General features: G+C 42.5%; 2 protein-coding genes across 3 annotated transcripts in view; both read right to left on the bottom strand.

Annotated features, from left to right (window-relative positions):
* TEK (TEK receptor tyrosine kinase) overlaps window positions 1–7,115 on the bottom strand; it is a 42,598-nt gene extending 35,483 nt beyond the window's left edge. For both annotated transcript variants that reach the window (XR_014576398.1, XM_083816190.1), the window contains exon 1: window positions 6,705–7,115. Coding sequence is in view for 1 of the 2 variants with exons in the window: in XM_083816190.1 (XP_083672316.1) it covers window positions 6,705–6,756 (52 nt within the window). In the remaining variant the exon portion in view is untranslated. The remainder of the gene's footprint in view (window positions 1–6,704) is intronic.
* A 9,155-nt stretch (window positions 7,116–16,270) lies between these two features.
* IFT74 (intraflagellar transport 74) overlaps window positions 16,271–18,103 on the bottom strand; it is a 38,116-nt gene continuing 36,283 nt past the window's right edge. Inside the window, exon 20 of the mRNA XM_083816197.1 lies at window positions 16,271–17,151. Coding sequence (XP_083672323.1) covers window positions 17,036–17,151 — 116 coding nt within the window. The 3' untranslated portion in view covers window positions 16,271–17,035. The remainder of the gene's footprint in view (window positions 17,152–18,103) is intronic.

The raw sequence follows: 18,103 nt of genomic DNA, 5'->3' as shown, positions 1-18,103 counted from the left end.
TTGTACCTCAATCAATGTGTCTTACCCTTAGAAACAGGGCATTGTTTTGGGAGGGAAGGCATTGTGAAACTAAAAAGAGGCAAAAATTAGTGACAGAACATCATTTTGCTACTTAGTAGTAGTGGGAAAACCTGAGCACAAATATGAAAAATGTCACAGTCTGCCAAAGCTATCAGGTCTAATACTTTCTTAAGGGCCCTTGGGTACATCTGGAGCAGCTGAAGGAAATGCAACCGTCTACTTTCAGAAGAAAGCAAAACTGTTTTCTCTACATTCCAGTTGTTTTACAACTTATCAAAGCAATATTTTAAGATGAAAAGGCTAGAAAAGAAATACTGGTGCAACTTGTTTGGTGTTTCCCAATTGAGGGTGTCTAAATATTTCTGTGTGGAGTAATCCAAAAGTAAGAAGAAAAAAGCTTTCTCACAACTTCTCCTTCTGCATGGTTTTGTTTTCTGCAAGTAAAGCAGAAAACAAACTATCAGCAGAAATTGCTTGAGCAAGCAGCTGACAATGTGCTAGGTAATGCTGAAAAAGGATGAAGAATGTGGGACGGCTGGGGTAGAACAGGCTAAATCCAGCGGGATTTGCAGCCAGCCAAATATGGGTACTACGATCAGGGAAGTACTTGCAGGCAAGAGTAAGTTTGTCCATATCAAGGATGGTCCTTGTCAGTTGCTTTATGAAGCTGCTGTTTATACCATGTGCTAAGCTGAAGTGTACAAAATGTGAAGTGTACAAAACATATGCAATAATTTTGTTTTCATAAGGTGTATCAGAACAGATAGCATGTGTAAGGTTAATAGAGTCTGGAAGTGTCCGTGGGCTTTGGCTGCTGGATGGACATAGTTCTTGCCTGTCTAGTCGTGTATCCTCATATTGCTGCTTACTGACTTCTCTGAGTAGGTTTTTTTTTCTATTTATGGATACACTTTGTGACTGTCCCTGAGCAGTGGCAGGCCTAGGATGAACAACCAGCAAATAATACAAGATAAAATCATCAGCCCTGTCAGAAGTGCAGATGGAACTGCATTGTCTTGAGAAACTTGTTAGACTTCAGAAGGGAGATTAAGCAAGCCACCGCATTAGTCAAGTTGACACAATGCAGAAAGTAGATAAGCACCAGATAAGCAAAAAAACTGACCTTCAAGCAGAAAGTTTAAGTACATTACCCCTGAATAGTGAAATTTCAGATTTGTGAACCTGTCTTTCAGAAATCCCTTCAGAACTTAGCAATGACCCAGAATCCCTGTGTTATAAAAGTGTTTGCGTTTCCTAGTGATGACTTAGAAAATGAATTTTGATGGGATTTGTTACTTCGTTTTGATATGACCCTTTACTAATGTTCTTAGTGCATGTTCTTTGTTTGGGTGTTAGAAACATAGAACATTGTTGAGCATTGTCGAATATCCTGAAATGGAAGGGACCCACAAGGATCATTGAGTACCACTCCTGGCTCCACACTGGACAACCCCAAAACCATGCCCTAAGTCTGAGAGCGTTGTCCAAACACTTCTTGAACTCTGTCACACTCAGTGCCATGCCCACTGCCCTGGGGAGCCTGTCCCAGTGCCCGACCACCTCTGGGTGCAGAACCTTTCCCTAACCCCCAGCCTGACCCTCCCCTGCCCCAGCTCCATGCCGTTCCCTCGGGTCCTGTCGCTGTCCCCAGAGAGCAGAGCTCAGCGCCTGCCCCTCCGCTCCCCTTGTGGGGGGGCTGTAGGAATTATCAAATCTGGTTCATTGCTGTGAGTCTCCACTGAACTTGCAGTGGAACAGCATTCTTACTATGATCTTCCTAGTTAGCGTAAGTTAGATAATATCTTCAGAGAACAATCCTCCACTGCAGTTTCTTTTAACACATTTCATTTTCATCCCTTGGGTCCCAGGTGCATCTCACACAAATATAACATGAAGGACTTCCAGAAGCAAATCTTCTGGGATGGACAACCCAGCACTGGAAAAGGACTCAGCATCCTCCCCAGTGAGCTCAACAACACAAGGTGCATGCCCCTCCATGTCACATATTATTCCCTGTGTCACAGTGGGAGCTGGCACTGGACCTGTATGTCCATCCCAGAGAAGTGGTAGAAGTATCCATTTTTCACGTGTTTGTTCTGTGCCCACACAACATCCTCCATGCCGCAGTGACTGCTGTGGAAATCTGTGTGTTTAAGAGACAGGTCTGGGCCAAGCAGGCTGAAGTCTACCCGACCGATACAGAGCAGGTCTCCCACACAGGTGGCACACGAAGGATCAGCTCCACCTCTCCCCTGTCCTAAAGTCTGCAGCTCAGCTGCAGTCAGTCTTGCTGACTTGTGTGATCCCTTTTCTTCACCTAAAGCCTTTCATGTAAATTTATGTGGGGATCAGACCATCTCAGTAAAATGTTTCAGCTTCATCTTTTTCCCTCTAAAAGTGAAATTTCAGCAAAAAAGTAATCCATCCAACCAACTTAATCATGACTAAATATCCAGACAATCGAATATGTATGTACATAATCTGTATCTAAACCAACAGCATATGTTAACACTTGTGAATGTAGCATGATTTCATTTCTCCCTTTTAGATTTGATTCCTTTGGGTCTGATGCAATGCCTCTACACCCCTGACTGTTCCCAGCTGCTGGAATGGCCTTTGGGCACAGAGGCTTGCTGAGAGCCACCCTGCCTCTCGCTGGGGCTGAACCAGGCACACACCAAAAGCAATCTATAAAGCTAAGAAGAAATAACTGAAGACAGTTGGCCCACTTTTGTAATTCCATGTAGGGTAGGTGCACAGAGCTGCCTGCACAGGCTGAAGCTGTTGGTTTTGGCTCCTAGCTGCAGAGTCAGGGGTAGTGAATTAGGTCACAGCTGGAATATTTTTCTTTGCAAACATATAGTCAGCAGTGTAGCTAAGAAAGAACAGCTTTCCTTTCTCCCAAAATGTAGATACATCCATTTCGTAGTCATGGTTGTCTTAGCAGACCTGTGCAGAGGTAACAGGAGTCAGCAGGTCACCGAGGTTCAACCAGTGATTCCTGTGGCAGGCCATCAGTCCTGGGTTCAATGAAGGCTGTATCTCAACAAGAATCTAAATTTTATCTAAATTTGAGGCTCATGAAAAACCCAACAGGACACTGATTCCTCTGAGAAAATTATACAAATGTGGCTGGCAGATGCAACTGCTGGATCTCACAAATCAAATACTCTTCAGGAGTGAGAACCCTTTTTAATTTTTTTCTGCAATCCACATTAGTAGTTGTTTGATCATAGAGTCTTAGGATCACAGAATGGTTTGGGTTGGAAGGGACCTCAAAGACCATCCAGTTCCAACCCCCTGCCATGGGCAGGGACACCTTCCACCAGATCAGGTTGCCCAAAGCCCCATACAGCCTGGCCTTGAAGATGTCTGAATTGTAGGTGTCTGAAATGTTCTGTGTCAGTCTAATGTCTAGTCAGAATAGTTTCAAATTAACTGAGATTGAAAGCTCAGGCGTGGTTTGTATCCACTGCCTGAGCTGTCAAGAGGCTCAAAAAGCCAGCACCTCAGCCACAAGAGAGGCTGTGGTCAAAGTTCAGGTACCACTGCAGACAGATGACAGCCTGTCTGAAGATGCTCATGCAGTCCTAGTCTCTCCTTTAGTTATGGGAAGAATGACAGTCATGCACACTGCCACGGGCATGTGTGTGAGAAAGTGCACCAGGAAAAGTGTCGGTTTTCAATAGGTTAAGTCAGGCTTCATAAAGGAAAAACAAATCTTGAGACAGGATTATTAAAACTTTCCAGTCTGTAATTAGAAAATGCAATTTCTTTGTCATTTTGAAGAGCATACAGCATCACAATTGTGCTTGTGTGCATTTGTTAGTGTATATTAAATGCTGCTTAACTTTCTGAATATGTAAAGGAGTCATGTAATAATAATATTTATAGGTATATGTATATTTTTCGTGATAACACCTGCTGATCCCAAGGAAAGCTCAGCCATCTCCAGGGATATAGCACTGAATTGCACTACACTGTTAGTTCCACTGTTATCTCTTCTTTAAAGGCTAATGTAACCTTTTGAGTCTTTTACCATATATGGATCCAGAAGCAAAATCACCCACCAAAATAAGAAATCCCATGATTTTAGAAACCCACTGGATCTGATGTTACTGGTAGCTCAGAGCTGTAGCACCAAAGGTTCCATCTTTGAGAATGGAGACATCTGACAATGTATTTGTTTCCTGACAGAAGCACTCAACAAAAACTGCTTGAAACTGGGTTTAATTGTCACCAGCTTCCACAGATCTCTTACTCAGGGTGGCCAACTTGCCTAGACAGGGCTCATGCACCATCATTTCTGAGAATTATCCCCCCGTGAGAAGCTGCAAGCAGAATTCCAGACCACCTGAGGAAGCTTGCTTCTTGCAAGAGGCAAGTTGTGACACTGGGCTACTTGTTGTGGAGTAGGTGAGTCTGGAGCACTTTCTTGGTCTGTGCTCAGCAGGGGCTGTACCACGGCATGGCCCTGGGGCTCAAATCCCCACCGCATGTTGTGCGCCAGGATCACTTTGATTCTACAAAGCATTGACTGGAGCAGAACCAACCGAAAGACAAACAGGTGGGGAGGCGCAGTTTGGTTTCAAGAATCCCTCTGGAATTAAATTCAGCCTCTTGTCAGTAAAACTGGAGGCTGGCCGTGGCAAGCAGTGACTCTCTGGGCACCATGACAGGGGGGTGTATTGGGGTACTGAACACCAGACCTTGAGCTCCGGCTGCGAATGGAGTACCATTATCAAAAAAAGGAGTTAAATCAAAGGCCATTCCTTGTAGCTGGGCGCATGTTGATGGTGGAAGAGGGTTGGGGTGGGCTTGGAACCTGCTTACAGCAGCCCGTGGCAGCAAGGAGAAGTTGAAGTGGCAGCGGGCGCAGAGCCCCCGCTGCGGGGCAATGTCAGCGCCGCTTTCCCGAGCTCCGCCTGCAGTATCTGGAGGAAAGCGGGCTCGCATTGTCTTCCACCGCTCGCCCCAGGAAACATGATATCATTCCCAAACAAAAGCGGGAAAGCTGACAGATCTATTGAGATGGGTGTGACTGCGATACACACCTAAGCAGCCAGCCCCTGTGGAAAGGGTTGTGACGAGCGGCCCGTCAGCACCCTGCTGCCAGCACTGTCTGCCCGCGCTGCTCGTCTGCGCAGCTGGCTGCTCGTTTCTGCCATGCCTGCAGCTTCATGAGCACTGCCTGCCCTCCATGGCATCGAGGTGTGTGCCACCGCGTAGAGCAACAGCAGGGGTGAGGAGAAAGAGCTGGGGTAATTGGTCTGTCTTTTCTTCTCCGTCCATAATGCCTAGAACACCAGAAATTGCCTTAAAGTGACGAGCTGTAGGTGATCTGAGGGCCACATAGGTTGGATCAGTGTGCAGCTAAGCAATCATGGAACTTAAGCCACAGAAGAGGAACTGGTAAACAATGTACAGCTTATTACAGCGCTGGCTAGATAAGAATACTTACAAACACACATTCAACAGATTGTAAACACTTTTTTTTTTTTTTGCCTGTGTAAATCTCTTGCTTTTTCTAGGTGCCAAAATAATTAAAAAATGAGAAACATCTCAAACTCATTAGTTCACTTAGCTATTAACATGCTTCTAATTGTGAAGGTCTGTAAAGTGAGTTACCCTGCAGGGAGGACTTCTGCCTTCTCGTGCTTCTTTCTGGTTTTCACTGCAACACAATCTGCTGTTTTACAGCTTCTTGTGTTTTTGCTGAGAGATGGACTGGAAGAACCTATGTGTGTCTCAGTGACATTTTGGAGTGAGTCTAAGGTTACTGTGTGAGATGCATTTCTGTTTTACAGATTATACTTGGTATGTTTTCCTGAAGAAACTGTCCAGAAAATCAAAATATTGGAGGTGATAGCAATACTTAAATGCTGAGCAACCGAGAGTCCCATGGGAAGAAAGTGAGGCTTCCTCAGGACTGTGCTTGTGATAGCTTCAGCGATGATCTCCAACTTGCCTGTTCTGAACGCTATAAACCAGATTTGCATTAGTATATTTCTGCTTTATACCTTTCTGCAGATGTCTCTTACGACTAACTGCTGACTTGCTAAAGTAATCACATTTGCTGATAATACCGAACCATTCTTCAGCTGTGCTTGAAGTGTTATTAATTGGCCTTATACAATGTGCATTCTTCCGCCCTTTTTGTCCACTGACTTTCATGCAGATTCCAGCTGCAGAATCTAGTCTAGAAGCTTGTACTGGAATAATACTTGTCTAAAATGTGGTACGGGAATACCTGGAAACGTCAACACTTCCTGCTGCACCGCCAGTTCACAAAGTGAGGCACAGAAGGAATCAACATTTAGTCTGTGTCTAGAGCAGATAATCTGGGGGAGAGACGCTGATGATTTCAATGTAATGAGCTTTATGAAAAAGTTAATACCCTCAGACAGCAGAGAAAACCTGTTGCAGTGTTCAACACTTAGAAAGAGGTAGCAGCAGCTTCTGACCATAGGAGCACGCTCCCTGGGAGCTTGCACTCTGTCCTCCTCCCCTCACTTGCTGTGAGAGAGCTTCACCGGGGTAAGTGGTCTCACTGAAGCAAACACAAGTACTTAAATCGGTAAAGATAACTCCTAGAATGAGGAGTGGGGATTTGTGCTTTGCCTGTGCGTTGGAAGCAAGAACAGCGTGACAGGTCGACTACAGACAGTAAAGCAAAAGCTTACCTGAAATCATCAGGCTGAATCCATAGAGAACCAGAAGTGCTAAAGGGTCCATGCTTTCCAAGATATATCCATGCAGTTCTTGCAGCCACTCATGGAGTATTCTTTTCCTGGGGCAGGAGTTTACCGGCGACTCTCCTCCAGCATGCTACGCCGCAGCGTGTTTACAAGTCATGGGCAAGAAACCGGCGTGGCGGAGCAGGCTGGAACAGTCTCATTGCTGTCTGAGTACAGGGAGTTTAAGTTCCTTTTTCCTGTTTCCTTTGTAGATTAGGATGGGAAAGGCAGGATCTTAAAGGCATTTTTATATCAGCAGGGCTGCAGGGCAGCGTGAGCCCCGTCCATCCAGCAATACATCAAAACAGTTATCGGGAGCTGCTGGGGGAGCAGAGGATGGCTGCTGGCCACCGTCAGCAAAACAGGAACAGCGGTGGCATCCTCCAGCCGGCGGGAGACTGTGAGCAGAGCGTCCTCCTCCGAGGTAGCGTAGGTGGAAAGTGTCACCCCCTTCCCTCAGCGCAGATTTGCTGGTTTCTCAGGCCCCTCTCATCTTTCCAGTTACTTCTCAACCTGTGTGGAAGCTGCTGGCTGCAAAGTGTCTCAGCACCCAGCAATAAAAATATGAAGTAAGCCCTGACGAAGCAACCAGTTGAATCCGATACAGACCAACACCAGCCACCATCCAGCCAACTACCCCATTATTTTGTGTGCTTTACTGGAAACAGTTTTTCTCTACTTTTGACAATTGGAAACAGGCTGAAAACTCTTTACGATAATAAATCCTAACCAGAGTGTGTATGACTTCAGTGGAATCAAAATGCCACATCACTCAGGGGGCTCAAAACTCAGAAGCTGAAGCAAAACTTGAGGAAAAAATACAAAGAAAACCACAAAAAAATGAGTAAAATTAATGAAATAAATGCAGAGGCAGCACTCAGATAAATTAGTGTAATTGCAAATAAAGGGCAATCATATTTACCAGTTGACTAAATATAACCCATGACAATGCACCATTTGGAAGTCCTGTAGTTCTGCCAAGATGCTAACACCCAGAATGACTTTTACACAAGTATGGAAAAGCAAACGTTCAGCATCGTTTTAGAAAGGGGGTGTGGGTTCATCCTACTTCAGTTTAATTTCCTTTGGAAGACCTTTTCCACTTCAGTTGGTGCAGATTTCACAGAGGAAGTCCTTCACACCCAAGATCTAGTGCCTTGTGGACAAAAGGGTATCACCTACAGAAGATTCAATGCATTAACCCAGAACTGCTCCTTACAATATACCCCCAAAATAAAACAGAAACCAAACCAAGTAAGAACTTAGATTGAAAATACCCTCTGGGTGGAAAAACATAGAGTGAGGTCAATGCACTACTAAAATCCAATGTTACGGCTTTAAGAAGGCAGAATACAAAGTATTTCCCTGGTCTGGTTCCTCTGCACACACGTACATGTGTTTTGTCCATATTTGATTTTTGAGAACATTTTCTTCCTCTCTGAGACATAAAGTGATTATTCACACTCCAGTTGCATGTTATCCTATATAAACCTAGTGGTATAGGTCCCTCCATTATCAGAACACTTAGTATATTGCCAGACGCTGAGTAGTATTACCATAGTTCCCATCTAGTGGGTAACCTACTTATAACTTGGCCTTTCCTCAGTTTTTCTTCATTGGCTTCTGATTTGCTAAGAGGTGGGGGGTTAACCAACATTAGTAAAGACTATACTTCTCCAGACTGTTCTGAATTAAAAAATTTTTTTTTTTTAACTTAAATCTCATTCCCCAGTGCATAAAGAGGTCACTGAGGAGGAATGTGCCATGTTTCCCTTTTTAATGTGCCTAGACGGACAACAGCAAATACAGGCTGCAGATGATACTGATTTTACAGTATGTATAAATGACTGGGTCAGCTGTGGGAGAAATTCGCTATTTTTTGAATGAGTATTCAACATTATTCAAAAAAAGCTTGTGCCTACTGGTCATTTCATGTGCCCTGACAATGTAGCTGTCTCTGGGATAAGAACAGCTAGCCCAGATAAGTAATATTTCACAGATACAAGAAGAATGCAAATTCTTGTTGAAACTGGAAGAGTTAGAATTTGATTGGGATACCAGCCTCATCAAGTTCATGCATTTGTTTTTTTGTTTGTTTCATTCTATCATTTCATTATTGAAGAAATTTTGAATAGCATCTATTTATATATATATAATTTAAAAGATTCAGCAAACAATTACTTAATGCGTAGTAAGTGCTTAAGCTCACATCTGTTTCTATTTGAAAGGCATTTAAACATCACAGTTTGATTTTTGCTCCCATTGAAGTCAGAATTAATCTTGTGACAAGCTTTTGGAATTTAAACTATTTCACTATTCTGGCTTGATTTACCCGTATTTAAGTGTCTGACATATTTAAGTGTCTTCACCCACCCCCAAAACCATATTGTCAGTAAAAGAAACAGGGCTGAAAGCGAGGATGGCAGGAAGAGTAAAACAAAGTGTTGAGTTACTCTCGCTTTCCTTGCACATGGGGCTAACTGAGTCTGTTGGCTTCCGGGCTGACCAGTGGACATGCTCCTAGCACATCCTCAGGTGAGTTCACAGCAGTGTTTGCACCCCATAAGGAACACCCTTGGCTTTTCCGAAGGCACCTGGGGAGTCAGAAAGGCTGCCGAGCCCCATGTGCTTTCTGAAACATTCCCTCAGGAACTTGGTGGTGGTGGTGAACTGCTGGTGAACACGTATCAGCATTCACATCTAGCTTTACACCCATCAAGGCAGTGTGCACGCATCTTTAAAGTCATTAAAGCAGGGAAACAAATTGTCTTTCAACATGTAAATATAATCCGAACATTAAACTTGGGTTTTCATAACTGTTTGCCGAAAGCTAATATTATGATATGTCAAGTGCTGTGAACTCCTGACACCAGGCTTTCCTTTTTAGATAAGCAGCACGCTTGTCTCAAGGACAATCCATTCATGCACACTGCAGAGCATGGAAATATGCGAGGAGGAAAAAGAAACAATGCCACTCTGCACTTCTCTAATCAGGTAGATGTGTTAGCAGAAAACACATATCCTCCCGCAGTGTCTGGCTGTGTTATGCTTTTTGGAAGCAAGCCATTACTTTGTCCTTGACATGATGTTAATATGTGCTAGCAGGAGGCAGTAAAGCACCTTCAGGAGTGCTGCTCACTGCAGTCAGCTAAAGTGGAGCAGAAGCTCATAAATTACAGACTTTTAAGCTGTCTTCCTTACACAGACCCCGCTGTCCCCCACAGAACAATGTATGCCACTGGGGCTAACCACAGCCTGACAGACCCCTGGGTTTGGGCCCTGGCAGCACGGCAGCAGCCAGACACGAGCTGTCCCTGTGGTGAGCGCTGCGGACGGGCTCCAGCCCCACACTGGGCACTGGTGGTGCAGAAGATGGAGGGGGAGGCAGGTTTTGTTGCGGTGTGTAGGTAGAGCTATGATGTTTGATGTTTTTTTGCTCAGCTTTTTTTTTTGTTTGTTTGTTTTCTTGTCAGAAAGGTCCTTCTCTTGGGTCTTCAGGAGACCACAGTGTGGGAAGTGGCTGAGTTTGAGCAGTCTGCAGGATAGCCTTAGCCAAAGGGAGCTTTTGCTTTTTTGTTTTCCATGTAAATGAAACGAAATGGCATTTTCTACAGTGGAATCATACATGGGATCCTTTGGGAACCTCAGGTTTCTCTCAAGGGGAGGGTTCAGCTGATGAAACGACACAGGAGTCCTTGAAGTCCTCTGTATCAGTAAAGGCATTGAGGACATCAAGCGGATTGAATAAGGCCTGATGCCTGCATTCTGGAAGCTTTGTGAGTCACTTCTATTTTGCTGAAATAGGCTTTATGTAGATTTTAGAGTGACCAGTTGTTAGCAGAGGACAAACAAAATAATTCTTGTTTCCCAATTCTTTGCTGATGAATGGGACCAACTCTGCAACTCTGTTTAAGAACTTATTGGAGAGTGAAACTGTAAGAAGTGAAGGGCCAGCAGTGGAGCTGGCCACTGATGGTTCCAAACGTGTACAAAGTCACATAAATAAGAAGCAAGTTAGTTTTATCCCACCGTAAGTGTGAAAAGAACAAACCTGCATACTTGATGTCAGTACTTTTTTGACCCCATTGTTTCCCTATTTTAGAGCATGTCTGCTCTCTTTTTTTAAAATGCATGCCAAAAGGGGTGATCCTGAACATGTGCTAAGTTAACCCAAAATGAAGCTTGTGTTTCTCTGCCAAGATTGGATCAGGTTCTAGGAGTACAAGTGTAAGGGATTTTAATACTCCTGCTGCCCTGAAGTCTGGAGACAAATGGGATTCTGCAGCCTGGAAGAGAAGTCATCCCACATGAGGTGAGCTGAGCTCATTCAGAAACCACAGAGCTTGTAATTTTTCTCCTCTCTGTTCTTTATTACTGTTTTTCTACTTAATTTTTCTACAATGCATTTTGAAGGATGAATGAGTCTGTATTATGTTTAATGGTAACAACTATAGTTCCAAATCACTGTTAAGATGTTAACATTAAATCATCGCAAATTATATCAGGCAATAAAAAAAAGTCTCCATAGAGTAGCTTTGCCTTAATGAGGCAAGTTTCTTACCTGCTCAGCTTGGAGAAATAAAGATTAATTGTGTAAGCCACGTAATGTACAAGATGTTTGCAGATCTGACTATGGCTTCCAAGGCCCAGGAAATATGTCACACTAAAGAGATCTTAGGGGTGGTGTTTTTATCATTTAACATTACAAATATTTATTCTTAAAATTCTGATTGCAGGATCCACTATTTTTCACTGAAATCATCTCTCTTGATTTGATTCTAATGGTAACTTTGATTTGAATGGCTGCATTACTAAACTTTATAATGATTCCGCCCAAGATTTGAATCAACTTTTAACTCATTTGTTATATTGTCAAACAATTCCCCCAAAATATAAACAATCCCTTTTTCATTCAAAAATACAGTGCAGATCACCAGCCTTTGGCAAGTGCAACTTAGTGAGAAATTTGCTGTCTCCTGCCTCTGCTTCCAAATTTACATACCCTCCAGACTGGCTAAAATCTTGTACTGGTTAACAGTAGAGTCACTGTTGGTGGTCTGTAACAGTTCCTTCACTGGAAAGCTCTGGGTTTAAATTCAGCCTCTCCTCTCTGAGATGAAGATTTCTAAATGGTAATGTTTTTGAGTATTTGAACGATACAGTTTTAGGCATTCTTGAAATAAGGAAGTGTGAAAGAAGTACACTTTTCTTAAGTTGAGAACTTAAAATGTAGACTTACGTATAAATAAAGGTCTTCAGTATTGTACATTAAGGTCAATAATTCTGAATAATTTTAAATACAGCAAACCTGAACACAAGTCCACCCATTAAACACCATTTCCTTATTTAATTTAGAGGAAAAATAAGGAAGGATACTGAAAATCTGAAGGCATTAATCTGGTATTTTGTCTCTCATGCGTAGTATGAATGCTAGTACTGTTTGATACTTTCTACTATAAGCATGTTTTTTTTTTTCTTGCTTTCTAATTTTCAGATGTGCTGAGTCCCCCTCGTCCCCACTGCAGGTTGGGCAAACTCACATTGTGTGTCCAAGACAGACCTCTTGCACCCTACTTGTTCTTTGCTGCAGAGCAGAAATCTTGGGCCTGATCCAAAGATACCAGCGGTCAGTGAATCAAGGTCAGTCACTTTTAATGAATGTAGCTTTCAAGGAATTAGTTTTACAAGAGGAAACAGAGCAGGTCATTTTACAGTTCTGGCTCATTTTTTTTTAAAATGTGGGAGGCTTCCTCCATTTCACTTTTCTGGCATATTGTCTGGTTAGTCCTCCTTCCTGAAATGAGAATCCGTTTAGACTGCAAGTAAGGACAAGAAATGCTTCTTCCTCTGCTCCAAATGTCTGCCAATCCCAACAAATGATTGATCAAAGCTGGAATTTGAATTCCAATCATCTATGTGGTTATGAAATGCTGAATGGCTTCCTTCCTCCTAACTGAAAAAGATGACAACTATTTGTTTTGGAAATAATTCAGTTCTCCTTCCCATTGATTAACCTGCACTTTGCAGCATTGCTTTGGCTGGAGTTGCCACCTACTGCTGTCTACAGCATTCAGTTAGTATTCACTGTTGTGAATGTATTCACATAAACTCTGGTTTTATAATCTCTTTTCAGGATCCAAGATTTTTTTTTCACTCCAGACAATTGTGATGTCCACTCCACCCAGATGCCTTATCAGTGTGAGGCAAAAATATTTCTAAGGCGGTCTCTTCAAAGCAGATACTAAGAAGAATGGACATAAAACTATCAGCGAACATCCAGAGGAGGGTGAATGGTTTGGAGGGGAAGATGTATGAGTGGCTGAGGTCCCTGGGTTTGCTCAGCCCAGAGCAGAGCAGGCCGAGGGGAGGCCTCATGGCGGCCTGCAGCTCCCTCACGAGGGGAGCGGAGGGGCTGGCGCTGAGCTCTGCTCTCTGGGGACAGCGACAGGACCCGAGGGAACGGCATGGAGCTGGGGCAGGGGAGGGTCAGGCTGGGTGCTAGGGAAAGGTTCTGCACCCAGAGGGGGGTCGGGCACTGGGACAGGCTCCCCAGGGCACTGGTCATGGCACCAAGCTGACAGAGTTCAAGAAGCGCTTGGACAACGCTCTCAGATGTAGGGTCTGTTTTTTGGGTGGTCCTGTCTGGTGCCAGGAGTTGGACTCAATAAGCCTTGTGGGACCCTTCCAACTCAGGATATTCTGTGATTCTGTGAAAGTAAGCATTTTAATACCTACCTATCTCCTCAAAATAAGATTTTTCTTATTACTATTGCCTCATCATGGTCTGGTTTGTGCCTTGTATTTTTGTTTCATGCTTGCAGCAGAAAAATGGAAATATACTGGAAGACTTTACAACCACTTCACCTTGGGAATGTATTCCTCCAGTTGTGAAGTAGTACTTTCCAGCATTAAGAAACATTAACCAATACTATCAGACAGAAATAATTAAAAAATGTATCACAGTGTTCTGCGTGTCTGAAATTGCTCACAGGAACACTGCATATTGTTTCCTAAGCTCACGAACACAAGGAAAGAAAACAACACAATTTGAAAGAAACAGCTTTGATTCTCTTTTATCCATGCTGATTGGGAGTGTCCCCTGAAGACTGAAAGAACATCACTCCTATCTTCAGGAAGAACAAGAAGGGAGAGCCAGGGAACTACGGGCTTGTCAGTCGCACCTTGATCTCTGAGATGGTGATGAAGCAATTAATGCTGGAATCATTTCCAGACACATGAAGGATGCAAAGGTTACTGGGAAGAGTCAGTATGGATTTATGAAGGGGAAAATGTACTCAACCAACCCGACAGACTTGTCCAATGAAGTAATTAGTTCAGTGGTCAAGGAGAGTGGTATAGATGTTGTTTACCTTAATAAGGCTTTTGATGCTGTTTTTCCATAACTTCCTTACAGATACAGCATGGGTTAGGTAACTGGGTAGTAAGATGGACTGAAAACTAGCTCAGGGCTCACTGGTGATCTGTGGCCCAAAGTCCAGCTGAAGGCCAGTCAGTAGTGGTGCCCCCAGGGGTGGGTACTGCTGCCAGTACTGTTTAACCTTTTCACTAATGACCTGGATGGTGGGACAGCATACCCTCAACAAGTTTGTGGATGATGCACAGCAGGGAGGGATGGCTGATACACCAACTGGTTGTGTCACTGGGCAGAGGGACCTTGACAGGCTGGAGAAATGGTCAGAGAGGAACCTCAAGGAGTTCCAGAAAGGTAAATGCTCAGTCCTGACCCCATGAGCAACAGCCCAGGCACCAGCACAGGCTGAGAGCTGACTGGTTGGAAAGCAGCTTTGCTGAGAAGGACCTGAGGGTCCTGGTGGACAAGAAGCTGACCATGAGCCAGCAGCGCACCTTCACAGTGAAAAAGGCCAATAATGTCCTGGGTTGCATTAGGAAGACTTGTCTTCAGCAGGCTGAGGGAGATGATCCTTCCCTCTACTCAGCCCTCGTGAGACAAGTGAGCAGAACAGTTTCTAAATTGCTCCACCCCATACATACTGCCACTTAATCCATGTCCTCTCAGGTTGGAGGCATAGCATAAAATACGTAAAATATTGCCAGGTAGTGAGACCTGTGATATTGTCCTAAGAGTCTTGACATACACAGTAGCTTTGGTGAAAAAATGCTGTATGTACGTTTGGTACTTAAACTTGGCTACAAAAAATGATAAGAGTTAAGAAAGGTTAACTGAGCCTTTAGGAACTAGATATGGATACAATTAAGTCAGATCACAGCTGGGAATGATTTATGAATGAGGACTCTTAATCTCCTGCCAGGAGATTAATACCCCCTTCATGGCACAAACATGAGCCCCTTCATGAGCCAAAGGTTATGACCATGACTGAGGACCATAAGGATGAGCTGTTAAAAGAAGGCATGATGAACAAGATTCTCAGACAGAAACAGGCAACCTGGAGACCTTCAGCAGAACAAAAGAAAAATCAGGGTGCTAGAGAAAGCATTTTTACCACAAGGGAACATTACAAAACACAACTAAACCCTGTAAATTTTACTCTGCGATCCTACAGAATCACTGCTAAGGAATAAAACCATTCCCTGCCTTGAGTGAAAGCGAATTTAAAGCGGCCTGTTTATTCAGTCTGCAGCTTCTTTCCATTGTTCGTTAAAATATGTTATTGTAGCAGAAGTGGAATTCAGGAGGCGATCTCACTAGGTGACGGTTTGATTGGTGAGAATATCAGACTTCAACTTTATCTCAGCAAATAATGGGCTCTCTCTGGAATAGCTGAAACTTTGTCAGGAAGGAAGAGACATTAGTGGGAATTTCCCCTAGATAACATCCCTTGGTTTATAGAAATCCTGTTCCATTATCTCTAAATATTATACAGACATAAATATAGAGAACAACAGCATTTACTGAGCTGAAATTGGAAACACGGTGTTCTCTGCAAGAACCTTCAGTATGTTTGTTTTACATATTTCTGCTATACACTCAGAATGATGATCACAGTTTTGGAGAAACTGAAGGACAAAAACACCCAACTTCTATTTTAACAGACAGATAATTTTCTAAGTCTTTGTCAACCCCAGTTTTATGAAGTGAAGCACACAGTATTCTTCTTTTACACGAGAACTCTCCTAAGGTAGTACTAAAACTATATCCAAACCCTCACTTTTTTTTTTTTTTTAACTACTTTTTATTAAGGTTACTGTCTGTCTAGGCTTTGTACCTAGAGTCAATTTTTTTTTTTCTCGATCAGGACTAGTTTACAATGTGGAAGGTAGAGGAAATTACCAATACGTAGTTTATAATTACATTACAGGTACAATGTGAGGGAAATACATACTTGGTAATTTTGTTTAATGTTTTCTGACATGTATATATCATAATGTACATTATTTCTGGACCAGTCCTATTTTTGTTCTATATTGAATCTCAATTCAATGTTTTTATCTCGAAGTTGAGTTTACATATGACACTGCAGCTTGAGAAAAAAAAAAAAACTTGGAAAAAAAATTGCAGAAAATACAAATAATTTTCCCTTTCACTTCCTTTATTGGTGAATACCACAAAACTAAAATGCTCTGCACAAGGTCAGTATTAGCTGTATTTCACTACATTTTATCATAGTTCTGTCCTTATATTAAAAAGATGAAATAAGGACATGCTCTACTAGGACATGCTCCCAGCTTTCTCTTGGGAAATGAAAATTTGCTAACAGATCCTTAAAATAAATTTGCTTTTATTTTAAGACTTTATAATACAGAAGAATTCTGTCATAAGAGGCTGCTTGTCGTCCTTACATGCTTCCTTTACTTGTTATGAATTGCTATTTAAATAGGGAAGGTATGCTGATATTACTACTTATTTTACATGCTTTCATTTAAGATAATGCATCTGAGTCCATTGGGCAGTCCTTATTCAGGGAAAAATCCCATTCTGTTCGTCAGGGGTAGGACTAAAAGACAATTAGACATTCATTGTGTAAAGCATACTGAAGCTTCATCTTCACAATCCAGCAGTGCACCTCAGTAAAACATTCTGATGATTTTACACTTATTATGCAGTATTTCTGGTTCTACATGTTTCTAGAATTCGTATTTTTTTTTCTAAATATTTTCAAACATTGCAAAAAAAGGAGTACTACTAAAATCTGTGATTTCTGTAAACTTGGAAAAATAGTTTTAAGAACATCTGTCACAGCTGTGGTGAGCACATGAGCTCAGTGGCTCAGCTTTCCATGCTGCCTATGCACATCCCTCATTGTTGGTCCATGGGGGCAGGAAGGAAGTGCCTGGGTTCAGCTCTTGGTGTTCTGTAAAGCTTCTATGAGAGCTTTGTTGTATTCCGTGACCAGCTTTCTCACGTTCTTCATTACTGGCTGGTAGTCACTCTCCTGACTCTTTGTTGCTATGACTGATTAAAAGAATTAAGGAAACAAACTGCCAGTATAAATATTAGCATAATTAGAGATCATAAGGGAAACATAATACAGTTTTCCTTCTGCAAAAACTATCAAGAGTTGCAAATAATGGAAAAAACTCTGAATGGATGTAAAAGATCTACAGCAATTTACTCGCTACCATCCCATGCCAAACATGATAAAAAAGAGCTTACATACTTGAGTCAATTTTGTTTTCATATATATAGGCAATAGGTCCCTTGTGGAAGACTCTGTCCATTGTTACACTGCAAACAAAACCATTCCAAGGCACTCAGCTATTTAAAGCTATATGTTTTGGCACTTCAGGTCTCTAGCCTGAAATATCCCAGTCCGAAAAAACAGGACCCTTCGTTCCAGTAGCCAAAGCAGATGTAAAAACCTGTGTAAGTAAGCATCTGCACTTGCATAGGTAGGTGATACATTGTACCACGTTAGGAGGAACTTTTAATATCCTGAACATTTTTTCTCTTGGTTTCTTCTTAAGTTTTTCTTCTTTTTAGATTATCATAAGATCTAAAATTCTTGCCTTAATAAAATATTCCTGCATAGCCTTCTCCACAGCGGGAGACGGCTGCAGTTCTATTCTGTTAATGTCAGCAGTCTCTTCTGGTAGTTGCTGGTGAGCCCTGTTATCTGTCAAGGAATGACCAGGGCCATGAGGTGGTGAGCCACAGCTCATCAGAAGGCTTCACATCACTGACAAAGGAAGACCCTTTTCCTACAAGCCTAGAAAAGGTCTGTCTGCATACACTCACCTAATCCTATCTCAAAGAACAGCAGGATGCCCACAGGTCAAAGGTACATAATATCCTAAGATAGTTGTATTTTCTCCTATGAACCTGAAAAAGCAAAGTCGTTAACATTTGTTCCTCATTGCTTTGTGCAAAGAACAATCCAACCTGCACTAAACTGCGTATTACTGTT

Source organism: Anser anser (genome assembly GCF_964211835.1).
Source record: "Anser anser genome assembly, chromosome: Z".
NCBI lineage: Eukaryota > Metazoa > Chordata > Aves > Anseriformes > Anatidae > Anser > Anser anser.
Note: the sequence above shows the minus strand (reverse complement) of the source record. Positions and strands in the feature narration are given on the sequence as shown.